Raw genomic sequence first — 21,214 nt, 5'->3', positions numbered from 1 at the left:
GTTTTGAGATACCTCGTTTCAACACAGGTATTGGTATCGATTCCCTAGAGGGGGTGGCTAACAGTGAAGTGTGAACTGACAATGGGTATACTAACAAGCTAACAAAAAAAAAAAAAAAAAAGCAATCTCTCAATGTACAGGACTATCATACTAGCATTCACAATGTGACATCAATGGAAGCAACTTATATGTTCTATATATCATCTTTACCATTTCCCTTTTGTTACGATTGTATTATGTTTTATTTGGATGTTTGTAGAAATATTGAGAATAAATGTATCTCTTGGATTTATATTTTAATTGATGGGATAAAATTATGATGATCATTTGTTTAGTTTTCAAGGCAAATGATATTCTTTACATTAACTTATTTCATCAGTATCTGACCTAATTTTGGCACTTCACTATATATTTAGTTTAGTTTCTTATTTAGGCCTAAGCATCTAAACGCAATGATATTTAGTTCACTTTCATATTTAGCCCAACCTTTTGAATTTTGTGAATGTGATTCTTATTAAACAATCTTGTGAATTATTTTTGAATGATTATCAGGTGTAAGATTAAAAATAAAAAAATAAAAACAAATCTAATGTTGTGTTTTTTTTATATTCGCAGATATTTTAGCGACGGACCAAATCCGTCAGTAATTTTTGAACGAGTTGAAAATCAGCAACGGATTTGAGGTCTGTCGCGTCTCCTAATATCAGCGATGGACTATATCTGTCGCCAAATTTTGTAATGACGAATAATTCAAGAGGATTTTTTCATAGTTTACGGACGGATTTTAAAGTTTTTCGACGGATCCTATTCGTCGCAAAGAATTTGCTACTTGGAAAACTGACAAAGAAATCCGTCGTTTATTATTTAGCGACGGATCTTTTTCGTCGCTAATTCGCGATTTTTTATTTTGTCTGGCGATCTCCCATCACCCATACTAGTCACCCAACTTCCTCTTTTATTCATCCTTATTTATTTATTATTATTATCTGGAGTAATCTTCCCTAGTTACGCCTACCACTATCACATCTTCCTGAGTTTGGCTTTGTCCTGTATCATTCTTGCTCGAGTGTTTTTCTACAACAAAATGCACATTAATCAAAGTCAATGACATCAATGAGTCTGATTTTCGGATCAGCACCTAGTCTGTGACCTAGTCCAAGTTAGTTTGAGGGTGAACCCAGCCAGAATCTGAAACGGACCAAGCATTCTTGGCCTGAACCTAGCCTATCAATGGGTAACAAATACATGACCAGATAACCCATTTGGTGGGCCCTACTGCGGATGGCCCATTTGGTTGGATAATCCTGCTTGTATCATCTATGGTCTTCGAATGAAAATGAAAATAAAAGACGTGATTAAACGGTCCACATAAGCGTACATGAACTTATAGAAGTAGTGCCCATGTGTAGTTAGGCCTGACATGAAGATCAACTTGGACGAAAATCAGGCTGATTCACTCATCAAGTGGGCACACGTACTGTAAATTGGTGATTTTCTATTTTCTTCCTGCAGTGTTGCCAAGATGACAAATGGATCGGCTTGTGGCCGAGCTCTAGCAAAGTTTACATGTCATGCAAACATTGCATGGCTGTAGTAGTGCCCGAATCGGACGAGACCATAACTTAGTGATCCAACTAGCTGTCTTTGCACACTAGTACTAGAACTTATAATCAACCATCACCATCTTTACTTCATCCATACTATGATTATCATCTTATATGAACCCAATGGCTCTGATCTAACTACCATGTCAACTCAGGAAATTTTCTCATTGTAGCAGATCATGGGTGGGGCCCACCAGCTCTCCTAATGGGTGAAAATTATAGGACCCTAGATATGAATCAAACGCTATATTTAACTCTGATCATGTCCTTTGATAGTACTAAAATGATTGTAAGTGCATTGATATTATATACTTAAAACAAAAGGCAAGATGATTTTTTCTTATTCGAATTGGGATCGGCGGCCCCTTCTAATCGGATGTAATCGTACATGATCCCTTGGAAGGGGCTGACACTTCTCGCCTGAGTGAGAAAGATCGTATTCTCTCCTCCCACAAGCACAGCACTTGGTACATCGATGTTGAACAACCAGTAGAGCCCATGAATCCCATGTCTGGCGATCGAGTTGTCCTTGCCAATTAGCCCAGTTGTAAAGTGAGGTGGATTGGCTTTTGGATCATTGAATCGAACCTGCACCAAAAACATGAACCAAATTAGTATGATACAGTGGATAATAGATTGGATGGTTTCGATTTGATTCTCCTCTCTAAAATTAGCACAAGAGATTATCTATATTCATATAGGGAGATAGGGATAATCCCATGCACATTACTGCCAATAATCAGCGTGAGAAATGATTTAAGAGTGCGTTTGGGTGCACTATAAATTTTAATTGGGATTACTAGTCTAATTTGAGGCTACTCACCTCACTACATGATTACACTGAATGTTTACGATTCAATTCACATGTGTATCCAAACGCAACTGAGTTTATAGTTATACTCATACTAGCAATTCAGAGACCGTAGCTGATGCAATCGCCAATCGCAATTTATAAGTCCCGCTTTGGATGACAGCGTCGAGTGTGAATTTTATCTGCCATGTGGTTGCTTGGTATGATTTATCGTCTTTCTTCCTGCAATGTAAATCTTCGGAAGTTGTAAAACTACATTCAAATGAACCAAAATCACAAAATGCAGTAAGTTTATGTATTTAGTCATGAGTGCTTGTTATGTGAACATGCACTAAAAAAGATAATGTAACGGTCCACGGTTGGTTGAGGGGCCTGTTTGTATGCTTGCATTTCACAAATGGGGAAATTCCCAAATCATTTAATTCAAAAATTCTTCCTCGGTTGCATCTGCGAATTGGGTGATCATGTATTGGGCCAAATCAGTTTATGGGAAGGGAAATTGTGGAGTTCTCCACTTCCAAACCATGAAGTAGGATATCGTATCGATAGCCGAAATACATTTCAAAAAACTTCCATTGTGTGAATGGATTTCTTGAATTTTGTAACAGAAAGATGGTTAGAGGAATCACACCTAGTGACCTGTGCATAGAACCAATCTTTTTGATAATCACTAACACCGACGGTGTAGACAAGATCTCCGTTGGGATATAAATCAGCATACCTCTCCCACAAACCATACTGCCTAAACCTGCAGAGAGAAATTGAAGTTTTTACTACTGTAATGAATTGAGGCAAAAATGAAGCAGTTGAAACTGGTCTAATCCAAGCACTAAAAAAAAGCCATATACTAATAAGTGACAACAATTACTTGCGTTTGGATGCTCAATTGAACCCAATTGCAATTCAATTCATTAGATGGGAGATAACCCAAGTGGCTTTGGCACTCGGTTTATTCACAATGACAACCAACCCTGATTGAAATTTGGAGGCTCATTATAATGAGTGGAGCTATCACAATTCAATTGGATTGAACAGCCAAACGTGGCTTATTTGGATGGTTTATTCCAATTGTAATCTTGTAATGTACCAAATGAAACCAATTAGATTTAAGGATCAAACAGTGGATGGAAAGAATTAGAACTTACTTATCAGGATGATTAATGTAGAGCTTGTTAACATATATAGGATTAGGATCGGGGACATAGAACTCAGCCGCGGAACGATCAGGGACACCAATCTCCCACAATGTGGGACCATCTCTTGGTGGTTGATATACCAGATCACCCAAGTCAATATCACATCCTAGTTTCAATGTTTTAAAAAAATAAAAATAAAAAATCATAAGATGTATCAAACACAAGACGTTGAAACTTTATATCATGACCAATGCTCATCAGAAAATCTTCACCGTTCATTCAGTAAATCAAACACAAACAGATAAACTGAAGAAAGAACATGAGAGCAGGAATATGCATACATCACAATGGGCCCCACACATCGTGTTGGAGGTTAAGCTCAAACTCAAAAGCTTTGTGGTGGATCCGGCCTCTCAAACAAGAGCAGGATTATGTGCATGTGGGGGCCAAGGTCTGATGATCCAAACCGTTGAAATAATGAGCTTCACCAAGGATGGGTGGATATCCAATATTCAAAGATCTGAACCATATGATGTTATCAAGAGAGAGAAGGCCAAATATGGAAGGGTGACGATCTTCAATCTACAGTGAAGCCCAACATATCAATGGTTTAGATCCTTGAAACATGGGCCTCACATGCCCAAAATCCTATAGTTGCTGCACATAAATCTCTTGGATGCTAACCTTCAGTGATGGTAATGGTCCCATCATTTCTGTAATCTCCTATAAAACCGGGCACCCATGCATAGAGATTATAGTCTCCAATCCGGATGTCGTTGATGGAGAAAAACCCATCTGAGTCAGCTCTAATCCAAAACTGGTAGCCCTGAAAACAGAACACTGTATAAGATGCACTCTTAAATAGCATAACACCAAATGTATTTCATCAGGCAAACACTGTGACCTTGCATTCTCTTTGCCATGATCCAACGGCTCCAGGCAAAGCGAGGCCCACATAGGCAGAGTCTGCTGATATATAATCTTCGCTAAGAAACCTAAGAAAGAAATGCATGGTTTTCATCCGGTAAGGCTTCAAAAATATGAAGTACCGATTGTGAGAAATGTAAAAATCCATACCGATCCTTAACAAGTAATCTACCACTGACAGAACCACGTCGTTCAGAGTTAGGGAAATCCTCTGAAATTGGGAAACTGTATGGCCAGCTTTCAACTTCAATTAGCATCTGCGTTGGAGAAAAACAAAGAGAAGCGTTAGTACTGTCATGTCACCCCCTCTTTCCAGTCTTGACTCTCGGTGTTGAACTGGATTATGTATAACTGAGTCTTGGTCGACTGGGACAAGTTGGATGGGACTCGGCCGAGTCTTAATGCCTTTGTATGTGCGTATCCAATAATAAATCCTGGTTAGTCATGAGCACTTACTGTCAGTAGACATAGCGAGTGCATTCTGAACCGTTGTAGATTTTAGGTGATATTAAAGACTGATTGATTTTATTATTTTCAGGTTTACACCCATTTTCAGCGCACCAACATGAATCAATGAAATGTCACCGGATGTCGTTATTATGAGTTTGATGCTGATAAAATCGTACTTTCGCATGAAGATATCTTTGTTTGATCTTTGTTCGGCAATACAAATTCTGTTATTAACGCAATGACGCAGAACCGTATAGATGCCTTTAAACGAGTGAAATGTCGTGTGACATGCTAATTAATGAGGCAGCGCATGCCCAGCATGTTTATAAAAACCCACCAAGGAGAAAGAATCCTACAACAGATTTGGCTATGATATACTCTGTAGGGCCAAAGAATCCTACCATGGATTTGACCATGATATATTCCATAAATCGGCTCTTGCAATCCTTCTAAAATGAGATATCTTCTTAGAAATGTTCAAAAAGTTCGCAGTGGTTACAAAGATTCTAAATATTCAAAGATCGGTTCAGTATTCAAAGATTCTAAATATCCAAAGATCGGTTCAGTATCCAAGTAGATTGGTCGCAATACAGACACAAATCAGGAGAGGGTAGAAACTAGTGAATTTAGCCCCTGGCCATACATCAATCGAAATTTAAAAGATGGGAGAATTTAAACTAGTGGATTTGGTTCCACCAGTTTTACAATCAGACAGGATCAAGATCATGGAAAGGTGACAATACCAATTGAGTGGGTCATCCATATGCAATGATGATTTGATTGATTTAAGGTTTTGGATGAATGATGGAAATGAAGCTGATTAATCCCAAATCTAAATGCAATAGGGTTTTGGAAGTTTTCAATATGAGATCATATTGGTAAAAGTGGAAATATAAAAATCAACAGTTTTAGATTTATGGAGACCACCTTAGTCAGAATGCATGTTGTAAATCCGAAGGAGTTGGGATCAGCTGGAAAACCCAGCAATGATTTTACCGCCTCGACAACCTTTAAAAGAAGTGAGGGATGAAAATTTTGAAACCCATGCCAAATACAATGTATCTTTTACATTTATCTTTATGTTTATCTTAACATAGTCTACTCATAGCATATATTGTTGGTGTCCATAACTATCACTACAATACCGTAGGATTAGATTAAACATTCACAACCTTAACCCTAAGTTGTTTGATCCCAATCAACCAAGTCCTTAGTTGAATGATCATCTTTCTGATCACATTCTACTGACCACTCACCTTGATCATTTGTTCTTATAAACAGGTCAAGTACTTATCTCTCTCTCTTTGTTTATTTTCTAGATTATTTTGATACTTTATCGATTGTAATGAGCTTCACTCAAATATTAATAGAATCAGTATTGTTTTAACATTCTTTTTATTTATTTGTTCATTTTTGTTTATTTGAAAATTTTTTATTACAATTATTAGTGAAAGAACAAGTTCATAGAGATACGGTAAAAAGAATCTATCAAGAAAGACTCATCCATATCCTTTTGTAAACCACCTTGTTGTTGATCACAACCGATGGCTGACTCAGCAACTGAATTTTCAAATCCAGTATCACTCAATCATTTTAGTGTTCAAACAAACATTGAGAGTCAAATACGACTTTGCCATGCCTGCGCACATGTAACTAAATACAAGCCTTTGATGGCACATATAGTCTTGTGTTTGATTGGATTGCAGGAACATTTCATCGTATACGAGACCGTCCAACCAACACATCTAGAACGTACATTCAGTTCACTAGTACTTCATGGGACAAGGCAGAAGGAAGAAAAAAAAAAAACACCAATTGGATAATTGTAACAATCCAATGAGTATCCACATTGTTCATGAAAAAAAAAAGTCCAATCAACAATTTCGACCATCCATTTCGTATGGATTGTCATCGATTGTATTTTACTTCAGAGAATCAATTTGATAAGATGATCCTAACATTTCGTGATGGATAAGACCATCCAATTGGTGTTTAATTTTCATGCCAGCTAATAAAGCATGGGACCTAATGAACGGTGCAGATTGCAAGATTAATTGGGCTATCCATGTGTTCCGGTGCAACTACAGCACAATCAGTTCTTTATTTTATTTTATTTTATTATTATTATTATTTTTTTTAATTTTTTAATGCTCATGTTTCTCAAAGAAATAGAGAAATATGAACATATCAATCATCATCGGTGAATCCAAACCTGTAATTTTGCATCCTCCCAGAGTGCAAGCGGATCGGTTCCGGCCCACCCCGAATTATCGTACGAATTAACGTACATAAAAACAGGGCCGAACACTTTCTTCCATGGCTCTCCTTTTGTGAATTTCGGCGTTAGATCTTCCCCTGAATAATGACCGCTCAGAAACATCTGAAAATCACAAGGCATCTCAGTTTATCATGGAAAAATAATTCGAACGGATGTGATGCAATTAGTGGGTCTTCTAGAGCCTTCTGCCGTTGATCGACCCACCCACAAGACATCAACATGATCTAGACTGTCCATTTGGTGGGCTCTACATGGATGGACATATCATAACACATGATTTACTTGGATGGTCATCTCTATTACATTGGATGACCGTTGTCCGTTGAATTCAGATTGTTCTTTTTCTGAACCGTCCATCACTGTGTCCATCAAGGATCCACCAATAGCTATCTGTTGAGTATACATAACAAACTTACAAAAGATGGAATAACATTCCTGTATTGAAGAAGGATATGGGGCTGCTTACAGCTAGTGTGGTAGGGCCCACATGGGAAGTCAGGTTCTGCTTGTGAGGCCCACCAGTTCTGAACTCATCACTTGGAGTGATCTGCCAGAAGCCCACAGGAGGATCGAAGCATATCCAACCGTGGACCTTGTTGTCCTTGTTCTCGCACGAGTATTCGTACTTGTCATCCACCTGCGCATCATAGCATCGTGACAATATAATCAACGGTTCAAATTCAGCAAGCGAAGGCCCACTCATCAGACCGTTAATATGGTCCATCCAATGTGAAATTTGGGTTGTGACCCATCCAAAGTGAGGCCAATGATTTGGACGGTTTGGATTGAGGTACCTGCTTGATATAAAACTAGAATTTGCTTTTACCTCTCCTTGAAGGTCTGGATTGATTGGATTTATCAAACGAACGGCTTCTTTGAATGCTAACGGTTGGCCACGTGGGGGATCACGATCTTCTGGCATGGGCATGATTCTCTGTCTATCGTCCGATATGGCCATGTAGTGAAACCTAGAATTTCAAAAATGACATTGTGACATCAATCACGTATCTGAGTATTCATGAGGTGGGCCATAGCTGAAAAAATCACGTCGATCGGACAATGTCAACCATTCATTTCTGAGTGGTTTGGTAACTCATTGGAATTGAGGCATCATTTTAGAATTTTCCAAGTGAGGTCCATGTCCCACTAGTTCTACTGTGTGATTGGCAAAGGTGGGCCACATCCAACATAGATATCAACATTTTGAATCAATCACACATGTATTTGAATAAGGATTATCTGGACCGTCCATTTTATGGACCCTGTTTGGATAAGCCACAATTCCTATATCACATTGGTTGGATAATCCTATCTTGATCGGCAACCTTTAAAACGGCTGGTTAGAAACAAAAAATGGCCAAAGATCAAGGGATTAGGACTTATCCAACGGTGTGATTATCATATCGTCACCCATCAAAGGCAGGATTATTCGATCATGCAGCCACGTGGGCCCCACTGTGGAATTTGGACAGGATCATACAATGAGAGGGAGAGAGAGAGAGAAAGGAAGGTGGAAGGTGTTTGTACTTGTCCTTTCGAAGCTTGAAAGCTATCCGAGTTTCACCGAGACTGAAATCAGGCCAGCCTTGTAAGTGCTCATAAATGGCGTATGAGTAGAAACCAGATGAACCGCGAAGCACTATAAACCTGAAACTTCATTTCATCAGACTTTTACATTAATACAAGTCTTAGTAAACGTTCCACGCTAAACTGGGCCCAGAAAGGGTCTAGCCCACCTTGGGCTGGCATGGTCAGGTCGACCTACGGGTCCTGACCAGCTTTTGAGGTGGGTTCGTCAAAGCTAAATAAGTAACAGGTCAGACTAGTGCTAGAAATGTGATGGGTTGGGCTTGGGTTGAACCCTAACTTAACACATCCATATAGGTTATCAATTGGTTGGGCTAGATGACCCAACCCACAACCTGCAACAAAATAAAGAAAGTGTAGATGATTTTTTAATGTCTACAGATATCTACTGTACGGATTAGTATGCGATAGCTTTAGTGTCATATTCCATTCTTAAACCTGAGTTGGGTCTTGGCTGGTTAGGTTGGGTGAGTCGAGCCAGACCAACCATTTACAATTAAATGGGTCAGGTCAGGTAAGAGGGTAATGGGTCACGGGTCGGGTTTGGGCAAGAATACTTGGCTCGTTTAGTAAATGGGTTGGGCCTGTAATGACTATGAAATAAGTTTGAAGCTGACCATTGCCACCTCTAGATCAGAGGTGCCTTGGGGCTGAGCCTGGTACTCTGTAGTATAGCCCAATACCCACGCCCAGTTTCTTAGCTATTGGTTATCAACTGGCCAGACTTGGATGGAGTGAGGTTCAGGGCAGCCCATATAAATATAAGGCATGAAATTTATAACTGGTACTGACCCGCGGGCTGAAATTTAGGTCCAAGCCTGGCCCATGGAAGATGTAAATGGGATTAGATTGGGCTCATGCAGGCTTCGATATAAAAGGTGTTGAATTTGAGCCGGGGTCTAGCCCATTTATGTTCCAGACTATTGTGGCTAGGGCTGTATACGAGCCAAGCTGGTTTGAAAAGCTCTCTCGGCTTGGCTCAATTTAGATCGACTTGACTCAACTCGAACGATAACTCGAGGTAAGCCAAGGTTCATATGACCCAGCTCGTTTTGAAAACAAGCCAAGTTCGAACATAGTAGAGCTTAACTCGACTCACTTGAACCCGATTCGGCTCAAAGCTCGAGCTCGGCTCAACTCGAATATATTTTATTTTATATTATATATTTAAAAAATTTAAAAATTAAAACTTAGACGTCCAACACCCCCCCCCCCCCCCCCCCCCCCCCCTTTCTCTCTCTCTCTCTCTCTCTTATACAAACAACAAGGTACCCTCTATGGCTCTATCTAATATTACACACACACACACACATTATTAATTGAATATTTGATTTAGGGGTTGGGTCAGTTGAGTCGGGTTGCTGGGTTAAATCAAGTGCGGATTGGGTGCAGACTTGACTCGAGGCAAGCTCGCCTCGATTCGATCCACTAGCTTGCCTCGAGCTCAACTCAAAAGGTTTGGCAAACAAACCAAGCCCCAATGGTAAGCTCAAACTCGAGGAGAGCACGAATGAGCCAAGCCAAACTTGACCCACCTTGACTCGACTTAGCTCAATGTACAGCCATAATCGTGGCATGGGTCGATTGCCCATTGGGCCGGGCCTGGCCCTTTGATAGCCTTCATTAAAATGAGGATATGATAAGAAGGGATGCACCTTTTGTCAATGTTGAGGGGAATAAGGGTCCCTTTGAGGGATGGGTCCCATGTCCTTGTAAAGGAGACTTCCACCTGATTTTCATCTTCTAGTATCACCTTAAAACTAGTCCCCTTTATCCTGCCAAACATAAATATATTATCTTTCTCTTTGTTAATATAATATAATTAACAAGACAATCCCAATATAAGTAAGCATGAAACAAGTTCCTTCATATGGCATGATCCTGGGCAAAAGAGCTCAGCTTGAATTCCCATGCACAGATGGGTGTGGAGCCCATCTACTTGCCGTTGAATCTCACCATCTGCATTGCACATGTTGACCGAGGACATGGTGATCATGACTTACCTTTGTTGGGACACTGTGTTCAACCATTAAGCAGTTAAACCTTACTTAAGGTGGGCCACATACTTTTCATTCTCAGAGAGAGAGAGAGAGAGAGAGATCTTGATCTTACACATCAAAGATCCCTGGGCCTCCAGGTTCATTCCAGTAGACATCCCAATAACCTCTATTAACTTCTTCATTACGAACTTCTAGCAAATTATCGATGCCGTTGTATCGTATGCCAGTCACAATCCCATCCGGCTTTGACAAAGTTACTTGGAGTATGCCATTATCGATCACCACCTGCGTCTCCATGTACTAGCGTCCAATAATGAAAATGTTCATTGCAAAACTAATAATAATAATAATCACAGAAAGATTGGTTCAAGTTAGGTTGCAGCAGAGCTGGACTGAGCTTTCATGGAACATGCCCAAATCCAGCCCAATTACTAATTGGGTTGGAATGGGCTTTCTTATTGTATAAAGGCCCAAAATTGAGCCCATTTCACAGACTTATTTACCGTTGATGGGATACGTATTTCTCTATTGGGTCCAGATCATCCTAAGCCCATTTCTCAGCTCACTGGCGGGGCTGGGCCTTGTTTCAGCTCCTTGGCTCATTGTTTCTCATATGCACGGATCACCACATGCAACCAATCAAGTACGGGTCCGCAAGCTAACCAAGTGGTAGTCCCTACGATTGGATGATTTTTTACCTTTCCTTGTCCATCGGTGGACCGTCTTGGAATTTTATTCGCTCATTATATTAAAACTATCAATTATTCCATAATTCATTAGGCTAAGAAATATTGTTTAATCCATTTTTTTAGTAGGAGAGCCTAATTATATTTATAATTGTTAGTCAGTGGTATTATTCGGGTCCTTACTCTTGCTCCGGTGGTAGACTCTTAGGAGTAATATGTTTATCATTTTGGATTGCAAGATGACGAGCATTGAGAAAAGGAATATTTAAGGAATTTAAAGCAAGTTAGATGGGGCAGGACAATGAGTTTCACTACTTTGTTACTCTGTTGTTCTTGATGATTATGTTTCATATTACAGATTGGTTGGCAAGCTCATTTATTTGTTTATTATTTGTCTTGATATAACTTATGCTGTTTGTGTGTTCAGTCAATTTATATGGATACCATGTTCACATTACCTTGACGTAGCCTATCTCATATTTTGTCATGTGAAGTTAGCTTTAGAAAAATAACTTTTTTATATTAATCATAAACATATGTAAATATTAGCTTATTGTGATGCTAATTGGGCAGGTTCTACCAATGATAGATGCTTAACTAGAGACTTTTGTACATTCGTTGGCAGTAATTTGATTTCTTAGAAAAGTAAAAATAATTGGTTATTGCTTGTTCTTTTGTAGGGGTATTGGTTAATAAAACATGCTACTAATGAAGTCTTGTAGTTACGATCATTTCTTTTGAGCATGGCGTTTTAATTACTAAGTATGTTACCTTCCTTCCTTTTTTCTTTCCTGATAATCAAGCAGCGATTCATATTACCTCGAATCTAATATTGTATGAACGTACTAAATATATAAAAGTTTATTGTCACTTCTTGCAAGGAAAATTATTAGCTGGGCATTGTCAATACTTCTCACCTTTTCATGTAAGGATCAACTCATAGACATTTTCACTAAAACGGTCATTGATATATATATGTCTGATAGTGTATTTAAGCTCAGCATGAGTAACTTCTGTGTTCCAACACCACGAGCGAGTAGCTTTGGACAACTTAGCACAAGCAGAAAAATCCTATCCTATTTTCCTGCACCATGTTTGGTTCACGTCATCATTGGCACTGCTACAAATGTGTGATGTGGCCTAATTAGATTGCAACAAGCAGGATTTTTCTGCTTGTGCAAGCAGAAGACCCGGATTCTAAGAAAATTCGGTGGCCTAGTTTATCATTGGTACACATCATCATCCCTAATGACCTGAGGTAATAAAATAGGCAGACTTTTTGCTACACATTTAACATGTGGAATTTCCCTTTTCCCACCATGATTTATTTGTTAGATCCACATCCTTCATCAATTTTTACATACTATTTTAGGGCATGAGGCCAAAAATGAGACACATCCAAAGCTTAAGTGGACCAGACCACATAAACCAACAGGAATTGAACTAGTATTGTTGAAACTTAATTTCCTAGGGTCTATTGTGAGTTTTATTTGTCATCTAACATCTTTATAAGGTCACACGGCCCGGGTGAAGAAAAAACACAAATATCAGCTTGATCGTAATTAACCTTCGGTGGCCCTAAGAAGTTTTCAACAGTAAGCATCTAATGACCTTCGGTGGCCCTAAGAAGTTTTCAACAGTAAGCATCTAATTTCCATTATTTCCTGTAGTGTGGCATTACTGCTTTTTGGTCTCATATACTAAAATGTTATGAAAAGTGACGGACAGAGTGGATCAAATACAAACATCATGATGAGGCCACAAAATTTCCACATGTCAACATTTCCGTTGAAGCAACCCAAGTTCTTGACGTCTGAAATACAGGAGCTAGGCTTGAGAAGTAAAACCCACTCCTTTTTAGTCCTATAGGAGGATGTACTTCTTAGATCTTTTTTTTTTTTTCACCATAGAAGGTTCTCATCAAGTTGATATTGTGTTTTAAATTCATCTAGGTATGTGTGACCTTATTAACGGGTTAGATGAAAAATAAGCCTCACAGTTGGCCCTAGGAAGGTTTCAATGGTAGCTTATTCAATCCCCACTACCTTTTGTGGTGTCGTCCATTTGAGCTTTGGATGTACTTTACTCTTGGGTCCTGATTTAGAATTATTTGGAGAAATTGATGGACAATGTGGATCTAACAAAATAAATAAATAAATCAGGGTGAGACACAAAAGAGTTCCACACATTAAAAATAAAATTGTATTGCGTAGCATGCAGTCTATTTGGAAGCAAGAAATTGGGTATACTCATATAAAAAATAAAATAAAATCTAGTGCCTTCAACACATACGGATCTGCAGGCAATAATAAAATAACGGCAAACAATCCTTCAACAAATACGGATCCATAGGCAATACTAAAATAACGATAACATTGTTTGGTGGTCCAATGCACCCACTCGCTCTAATAATCATGTCAAGTCATTACATTTAATTCCTTCTCTTAAAATCAGCATTCAAAGACAGACCTGCATCATGGATAGTCTAAAATCAATGATTGGATCTTTAGATCTCTATTATAATCCATATATATTGCTTACTTTCTTATCCATTGGTATGATTGTGACATAGGAATGAATGAACGTGATGAGGTCCATCACCATCTTATTCAAGGATAGGAACCCTGAATACATGGAGCTTATCTGGACTCTTCATAAGAGACTTCTCGAATCTACGAGGAAAGAAAGCAAGAAAGTAAAAATAAATTCTAATAAATTCGTAATTTGATTGATTGATGATTAAAAACGAATTTACTGTTGTTGTCAGAGATGTCTTAAATTTGATGTTGGGATTGATGAAATCGAGCAACCTTCGATGTCATCGAAGCTAGCTCGATGACATCAAAGACAACTTGATGAAATTGAATTTAATGGTATTTTTAGGCTTTAGTCGTTGGACAGTTTTTGTCCTTTTTCGAGGTTTACACAAATTCGTTTGCGAAAATGCAGATTCTGCGAATTTTGTTTCTGATTTTGTTTAGGTTTCTTTCTAAACCTATAAATAGGGATGTATACGGGCCTGAGAGCTATTCTAAGAGGTTCTAAGTATTTCTAACAGGGTGCTATCTAGGGTTTTTAAAAAGGTTCTAGGGTTTCAAGGGGTGGAAAGAAGGTGAGGTTTGAGGATTGATCAAGCCAGGTAAGTCCTCCATCTTTGTAATCTGTGCTTTCATAGTGAAATTTCCGTCGCTTTGTGCCATGGTTTTTTCCCGCAAGGATTTTTTACGTTAAATCTTTGTGTTCTTTTGTATTTGCTTGGTGCTCTCGGATTGCTATTCTAGATCCATATCTGTGTGATTCCACGGCACGAATTCCAACAAGTGATATCAAAGCAATTGTTGAGGCACAGATCTGAATCTAAAGGATTAATAATAATGGGAAACACCAAGTTTGATATTGAGAAGTAATTCGGCAAAAATAATTTTGAGTTATGGAATGTTAAAATGATTAGTCTATTAACTAAGCAAGGTGAGATTAAGGCTCTTGAGGAGCGAAAATCGACTATGAAAGATGAAGAATGAGAAACCCTTGATAATAATGCTTTAACCTCCATCCGTTTATGTCTCACAGAAGAGGTTTTCTATAATGTTTTGAGGGAGAAAACTGCGGCTAGTTTGTAGGTGAAGTTAGAGAACATTTATGCGAAAAAGTCCTCTAAAAATCGTCTACACTTGAAGCTACAATAATATACCTTCAAGATGACAGATGGTAGAGATCTAGTAGCCCACATCAACAACTTTAATAAATTGATGTGTAAATTACTTGATATAGAGGAAACAGTCAAAGATGAGGAACAAGCAAGTATATTGTTAAATTCTCTTCCTGTATCTTATGAGTCATTCAAGGACACAATGTGCACCTCAAATAAAACCCTGAGTATCGACACCGTTATCTCAGCCCTTCAAGGGAAGGCCATAAGAAAGCTAAATGGCAATATGGGGACATCTTCTGATGCACTGATTATGAGGGGCATAGATTTTGAGCGAGGTACAGGATTCTCTAGACCTAGATCCAAATCTAAGGGCAAGGGCAAAGGAAAATTAAAGTGCCGGACCTATGGGCTGTTTGGACACATGAAGAAAGATTGTAAAAATCCTAAAGCTAAGAAAGAAAATTCAACGGCTTCTTCCAAGGAGGCCAATGTTGTCACATTTGATGAAGAGACAAGTGGTGGCGATGTTCTGTCTGTTTCCATGCTTGGTCACTTACACGATAATCATAAAGATAAGTGGATACTTGATAAAGGAGCATCATATCACATGATTGCTCATCGAAGTTGGTTCGCCAATTATAAGGAATGCGATGGTGGATAGGTTTTTATAGGCAATGGCAATGCCTGTAATGTTGTGGCTATTAGTACAGTGAGTATCAAAATGTTTGATGAGATGTACCGTACCTTGACTGATGTCATGCACGTTCTTGATATGAAAAAAAGTTTGATTTCTTTCAGTGCACTTGAGGTTATAGGGTGCAAGTTCACCGGTCTTAATGGTGTCTTTAAAGTTTCAAAGGGGACACTCGTGGTTATGAGAGCGCAAAAGCACGGAACCCTTTATAGGTTGATCGGGAGCACTTCAGCAAGTGGAGCGGCAGCAGCTATTACAGATTCCACATCTCTACGTATATGGCATGCTCGTCTGGGCCACATGAGCGAGCGGGGAATGAAGGTATTATCTGATTGTTATTTGATTCCAACTTTTAAAAAATCTTATTTAGATATATGCAAGCATTGTATATATGGTAAACAATCTATATTATCTTTTAAAACTGAAAAATATGTATGTAAGGGAGTACTTGATTATGTGCACTCTAACGTATGGGGGCCATCGGCAGAAGTTTCCATTGGGGAGTCAGTCATGGTTTGTTTCATTCAATGACGATTACTCTAGAGAAGTTTGGGCTTACTTCATAAAACGTAAATTCGAAGTTTTTACCATATTCAAACAATGGAAGGCAATTGTGGAAAAATAGTCCGGGTGAAAAATAAAGGTTTTAACGACTGACAATGGTGGAGAATTCACTTCCACTGAGTTTAATGGATATTGTAAGGATGAAGGGATCATTAGGCATAACATAGTGTGCCACACGCTCGAACAAAATGGTGTGGCTGAGCGAATGAATTAGACTCTCTTGGAGAGGGTTCGATGCATGTTAAGTAATTTGCGTTGGGCAAGGACCTATGGAGAGAAGCTGTTAACACAACTTGGTATTTGGTGAACCAGTCTTTTTTTACAACAATTGAATGTAAAATCCTAAAGGAAGTATAGAGTGGTCATAAGATCGACTACTCAAATATATGCATATTTGGTTATCAGGCTTACTCTTATGTACCGTCAATTGAGAGGGATAAGCTAGACTGTAGAGCCAAAAAGTACATCTTTGTCGACTATGGTATTGGTGTTAAAGGTTACAGGTTATTCAACAAGGTCACACGCAAGGTCATCACTAGCTGTGATGTCAGGTTCGATGAAAGCTCCATATTTCACAAGAATGATCAAGGGGAGCAAGAGGAACCAAAAAGGTTGATTGTAGATGTCTAAGTTGACACAGACGATACTCAGGTAGAGACGGATACACAGACAGAGGTACAAGATCAGGTGGAGCGACCACCTATGAGAAGAAACTCACTGCGTGATCGCAGGTTACCGACAAGGTATAAGGACGACTCTAATATTGCATATGCCCTCATTACAGATGAGATGGATGTGTCTACTATTTAGGAGGCTATTAATGAGCCTGATGTAGAAAAGTGGAAGGTGACTACGGACAATGAAATGGACTCGTTGCATAAAAACACACATGGGAGCTGGTGGAGCTTCTAGTGGGCCGAAAAGCGATAAGATGCAAGTAGTTATTCAAAATGAAACAAGATAGATACAAAGCGAGGCTAGTAGTGAAGAATTATACTCAGAGAGAAGGAATCGACTTCACAGAGATATTCACGTCGGTGGTTAAGCAAGTGTCTATCAGATTTGTATTGGCGCTAATTGTCCAATACGATCTCGAGCTAGAACAGATGGATGCTAAGGCTGCATTCATGCATGGGAGTTAGAAGAGCAAATATACATGAAGTAACCAGCGGGTTATGAAGTTAAAGGGGCAGAGAAAAAAGTTCGTAGGTTAATGATGTCGTTGTATGGCTTAAAACAGTTGCCTAGGTAGTGGTATAAAAAATTTGATTCTTTCATGGTGAGTCAGAAATTTACTCGGAGTGAATACAATGTGTCTATTACAAGACACTGAGTGATGATAAATTTATCATCCTAGTATTATATGTTGATGATACGTTGATTGCTAGTCATTATATGTTTGAAATCAACGTACTGAATACTCAATTATCAGAGACATTCGATATGAAAGATCTGGGGGCTGCAAAGAGGGTTCTTGGCATAGATATTCATAAAGATAGGAAAAAGAACAAGATTTGGTTATCACAGGTAGAATACCTTTAAAAAGTATTGATCAAGTATGGGATGGACCAGGTAAAGCCAGTGAGCGTTCCCCACGTGGCTCACTTCAAGCTTTCATCAGAACAATGTCCTAAATAAAATGAGAAAAAATAGGTTATATCTCATATGCCTTATTCGAATGCGGTTGACAGTTTAATGTATGTCATTGTCTATATGAGACTAGATATTTCACATACAGTCGGTGTTGTGAGCAGATACATATCAAATCCCGGCAAGCAACATTGGGAAGCAGTGAAATGACTACTTCGATACTTCAGGGTATGAAAAATTACGTCTTAACTTTTGAGAAGACGGGGATAAAGTTGGTAGGGTATATTGATTCAGAGTACGCACGCAGTTTAGATTTCAGAAAGTCGACTTCATGTTACTCATTTGTAGTAGCGGGTGGAGCAATCAGTTAGATATTGAAGCTTCAGTTCGTGGTAACTCTTTCCACGACCGAAGCAAAATATATGGTAGTGATGGAAGCATTTAAAGAAGATATTTAGCTTAGAGGCATGATAAATCAGTTGGGACTTCAGCAAGAAGCTGTGCCAGTTAACCTCGATAGTGAGAGCGCTATCAATTTAGCTAAAAATTATGTTTATCACTCACGTACTTAACACATTGATGGTTGTTACCATTTTATCCAACAGGTGCTTGAGGAAGGAGGCGTAACATTGGAGAAGATTCACGCCAGCGTGAATCCAACAGACATGCTCACCAAGGTTGTTCCTACAAAGAAGTTTAAGTTCTGTGCAACTTCTCTAGGCTTGGTAATGGTATAATAGAAGGATGGAGTGTGCACGAGAAGTGTTAATGAAGCTATAATGCGAGGTAAAGATAAGAGAATGGGACAAGAAACTACACGTTTGAAGATTGAAGATATGGTAGAGGTTGTTGTTGTCAGAGATGTCTTAAATCTGATGTTGGGCTCGATGACATCAAGTAAACTTCAATGTCATCGAAGCCAGCTCGATGACATCGAAGACAACTCGATGAAATTAAATTTAATGGTATTTTTAGGATCTAGTCGCTTGACAGTTTTTGTCCTTCTTCGATGACATTGAAGCTAGTTCGATGTCATTAAAGGTTTACGTAGATTTGTTTGCGGAAACACAGATTCTGTGAATTTTGTTTCCGATTTTATTTAGGTTTTTTTCTAAACCTATAAATAGGGATGTATATGACACTGGGAGCTATTCTAGGAGGTTTAAATATTTCTAAAAGGGTGATAGGGTTTCTAAAAGGGTTCTAGGGTTTCAAGGGGTGGAAAGAAGGTGAGGTTTGAGGATTGATCAAGCTCAGTAAGTCCTCCAACTTTGTGATCTGTGCTTTTATAGTGAAATTTCTGTCATTTTGTGCCGTGATTTTTTCCCCATAAAGGTTTTCTACGTTAGGTCTTTGTGTTCTTCTATGTTTGCTTGGTGCTCTTGGATTGCTATCATAGATCTATATGTGTATGATTTCACAACACAAATCCCAACATTTACAACCCTTTAAAAATGGATAACAAGCCTTGGAAGAAATTTAAGAACTAAACTATAACTAAAACTCTCTAAAATTCAAAACTTACCATAAATAGTAAATTTACTTTTTATAGAAATGTCCTATGTCGCTTAACCACGTTATTATCCTAATTATTCTAAGCACTTTTCATGTTAAACACAACTCCTAAAGCCCAACCGATGAAGAGTTATAATCAAACTATTATAATCAAACTAAAACTTACTAAAAATAGTAAAAACAGAAATAAACATGGAATTCGACCATCGATATAATGAAATCTCGCAAATTCGGTGTAGGCAACCCGGCTATGCAGGGTTGGTTAGCTAAAGTAGCTCATCCTACCCAAAATCATACATGGTACGTCGAGCAACTCATTCCAATTTGCGAGATATGCCTGTTTTAAGGTTCTGACGGTCTTGATGACTTCCGCCTCTAGGCCTTCTCTGGTCCATCTTGGACATGAAAGTGTCCATGACCCGCTCTACATCAGATTGTTAAGATCATGTGATAGTAAGACAAAGGATCGATCAAAGAAGGGCCAACGTGATCGATGATTAGTGATGACAAATTCTCCATTATAATCAATATAGATAATCTACTTTCTAGCAACTCATTGAATGGTTAGTATCATGGCCATCAACTACGCAATCTGATCACTTGAAAGATATAAAGCATGTAAGGTGGTAGGTCCTACGTAAGGATAGTCCAGATCATTAATCAGACATTCTCTACTATTAAGTAATATAAACTAAAAATGATGCAGTTCTCATGTAAGGATGGCAACGAAAATAGGAAAATGGAGAATCAGATGCAAAAGTAGAGAATTCTATACGTGTTTGTCTTGTATCTGCAAATGCACCCCAATAGGCGACATGGGTCCTGAACCGTTGACGATGTTGCGAACTTGCCTGAAACTACAGGAGGGAAAATGCCAATTTCAATCCAAACATGCAAATCCCATGTAAAAACAAGATAAAAATACAAAATACAAAATCTACAATATCTCTCACCTCTACAGGCTTGATGAAAGATGGCAGGATCAAAGGGTTCATTGTAATGTATATAAGAACTCTTTCCTTGCATTAGAAACTAAGATCTCTCTCTCTCTCTCTCTCTCTCTCTCTCTCTCTCTCTCTCTCTCAAGTTGTTAAGTGCATTTTTGTTGAATATTTGATTGTGGCTTTAAAGCCAAGCGTCTGATTACTTGGACGGCATTCAATGTCCACGAGTGCGTTGTGAACAGTTCCGTGCATGATTCGGTACGCTGACCGATATAACAACGGTTGTAAATGGTCTGGACTTTGATGGGCTTCCCGTGAGGTCGAACTCTGTGGAGTCTACCATGATTTATCCACTCATTTGGTGGGTAACCTTTAGGTTATGGGATATTCCAAAAATCAACTGGATTCGGAACATGAGTGGGCCATACAATCTGAAACCGTGTGGAATCATACCTTAAACATCTAAAACAACTTGGTGGGACCCACCTGAGTTTTGTATACAGCTGAAGCTTGGTGTGACCTTTCATCCAAGTGGGACACACAATGGATGGTCTTTAAACGATCATGAATGTTTCAATGGGTGTATATCTTCTCTCAATTTTTGTATGTGATGTGGCCCATCTAATTCATTGATTGGCCTGATTTTTGTGCCCATGTTCCACCACAAAAGGATGTATCTAACTGATGGGGTGGATTTCTATCACACATCACGGTGGGACCCACAGTGCTCGACCATCGACCTCATAGTGTGTATTGCCAAGTTTGAGTTTTCTCAG

General features: G+C 38.8%; 1 protein-coding gene across 4 annotated transcripts; it reads right to left on the bottom strand.

The window, feature by feature from the left end:
* Nucleotides 1–1,837: 1,837 nt before the first annotated feature.
* LOC131229305 (probable rhamnogalacturonate lyase B) lies at nucleotides 1,838–20,517 on the bottom strand. 4 transcript variants are annotated; one of them, XM_058225226.1, is made up of 15 exons: nucleotides 20,448–20,517; nucleotides 20,270–20,351; nucleotides 10,906–11,078; nucleotides 10,449–10,568; nucleotides 8,734–8,853; nucleotides 8,033–8,174; nucleotides 7,673–7,843; nucleotides 7,141–7,308; nucleotides 4,629–4,735; nucleotides 4,456–4,546; nucleotides 4,236–4,377; nucleotides 3,561–3,717; nucleotides 3,047–3,163; nucleotides 2,511–2,637; nucleotides 1,838–2,192 (listed from the first exon to the last, which is right to left on the bottom strand). In XM_058225226.1, exons 2-15 carry the CDS (start codon nucleotides 20,309–20,311, stop codon nucleotides 1,917–1,919), a joined length of 1,953 nt encoding a protein of 650 aa, XP_058081209.1. In that variant the 5' UTR covers nucleotides 20,312–20,351; nucleotides 20,448–20,517; the 3' UTR covers nucleotides 1,838–1,916. The 4 variants fall into 4 exon arrangements, 3 of the variants coding, with proteins under 3 accessions (XP_058081209.1, XP_058081207.1, XP_058081208.1); XM_058225224.1 differs by lacking the exon at nucleotides 20,448–20,517 and adding an exon at nucleotides 14,021–14,151 and having other exon boundaries at nucleotides 8,734–8,859; XM_058225225.1 differs by lacking the exon at nucleotides 20,448–20,517 and adding an exon at nucleotides 14,021–14,151.
* Between the last annotated feature and the right edge of the window lie 697 nt (nucleotides 20,518–21,214).

Source organism: Magnolia sinica, chromosome 16, assembly GCF_029962835.1.
Source record: "Magnolia sinica isolate HGM2019 chromosome 16, MsV1, whole genome shotgun sequence".
NCBI classification, from domain to species: Eukaryota; Viridiplantae; Streptophyta; class Magnoliopsida; order Magnoliales; family Magnoliaceae; genus Magnolia; species Magnolia sinica.
This window is presented reverse-complemented; position numbering and strand designations above follow the sequence as displayed.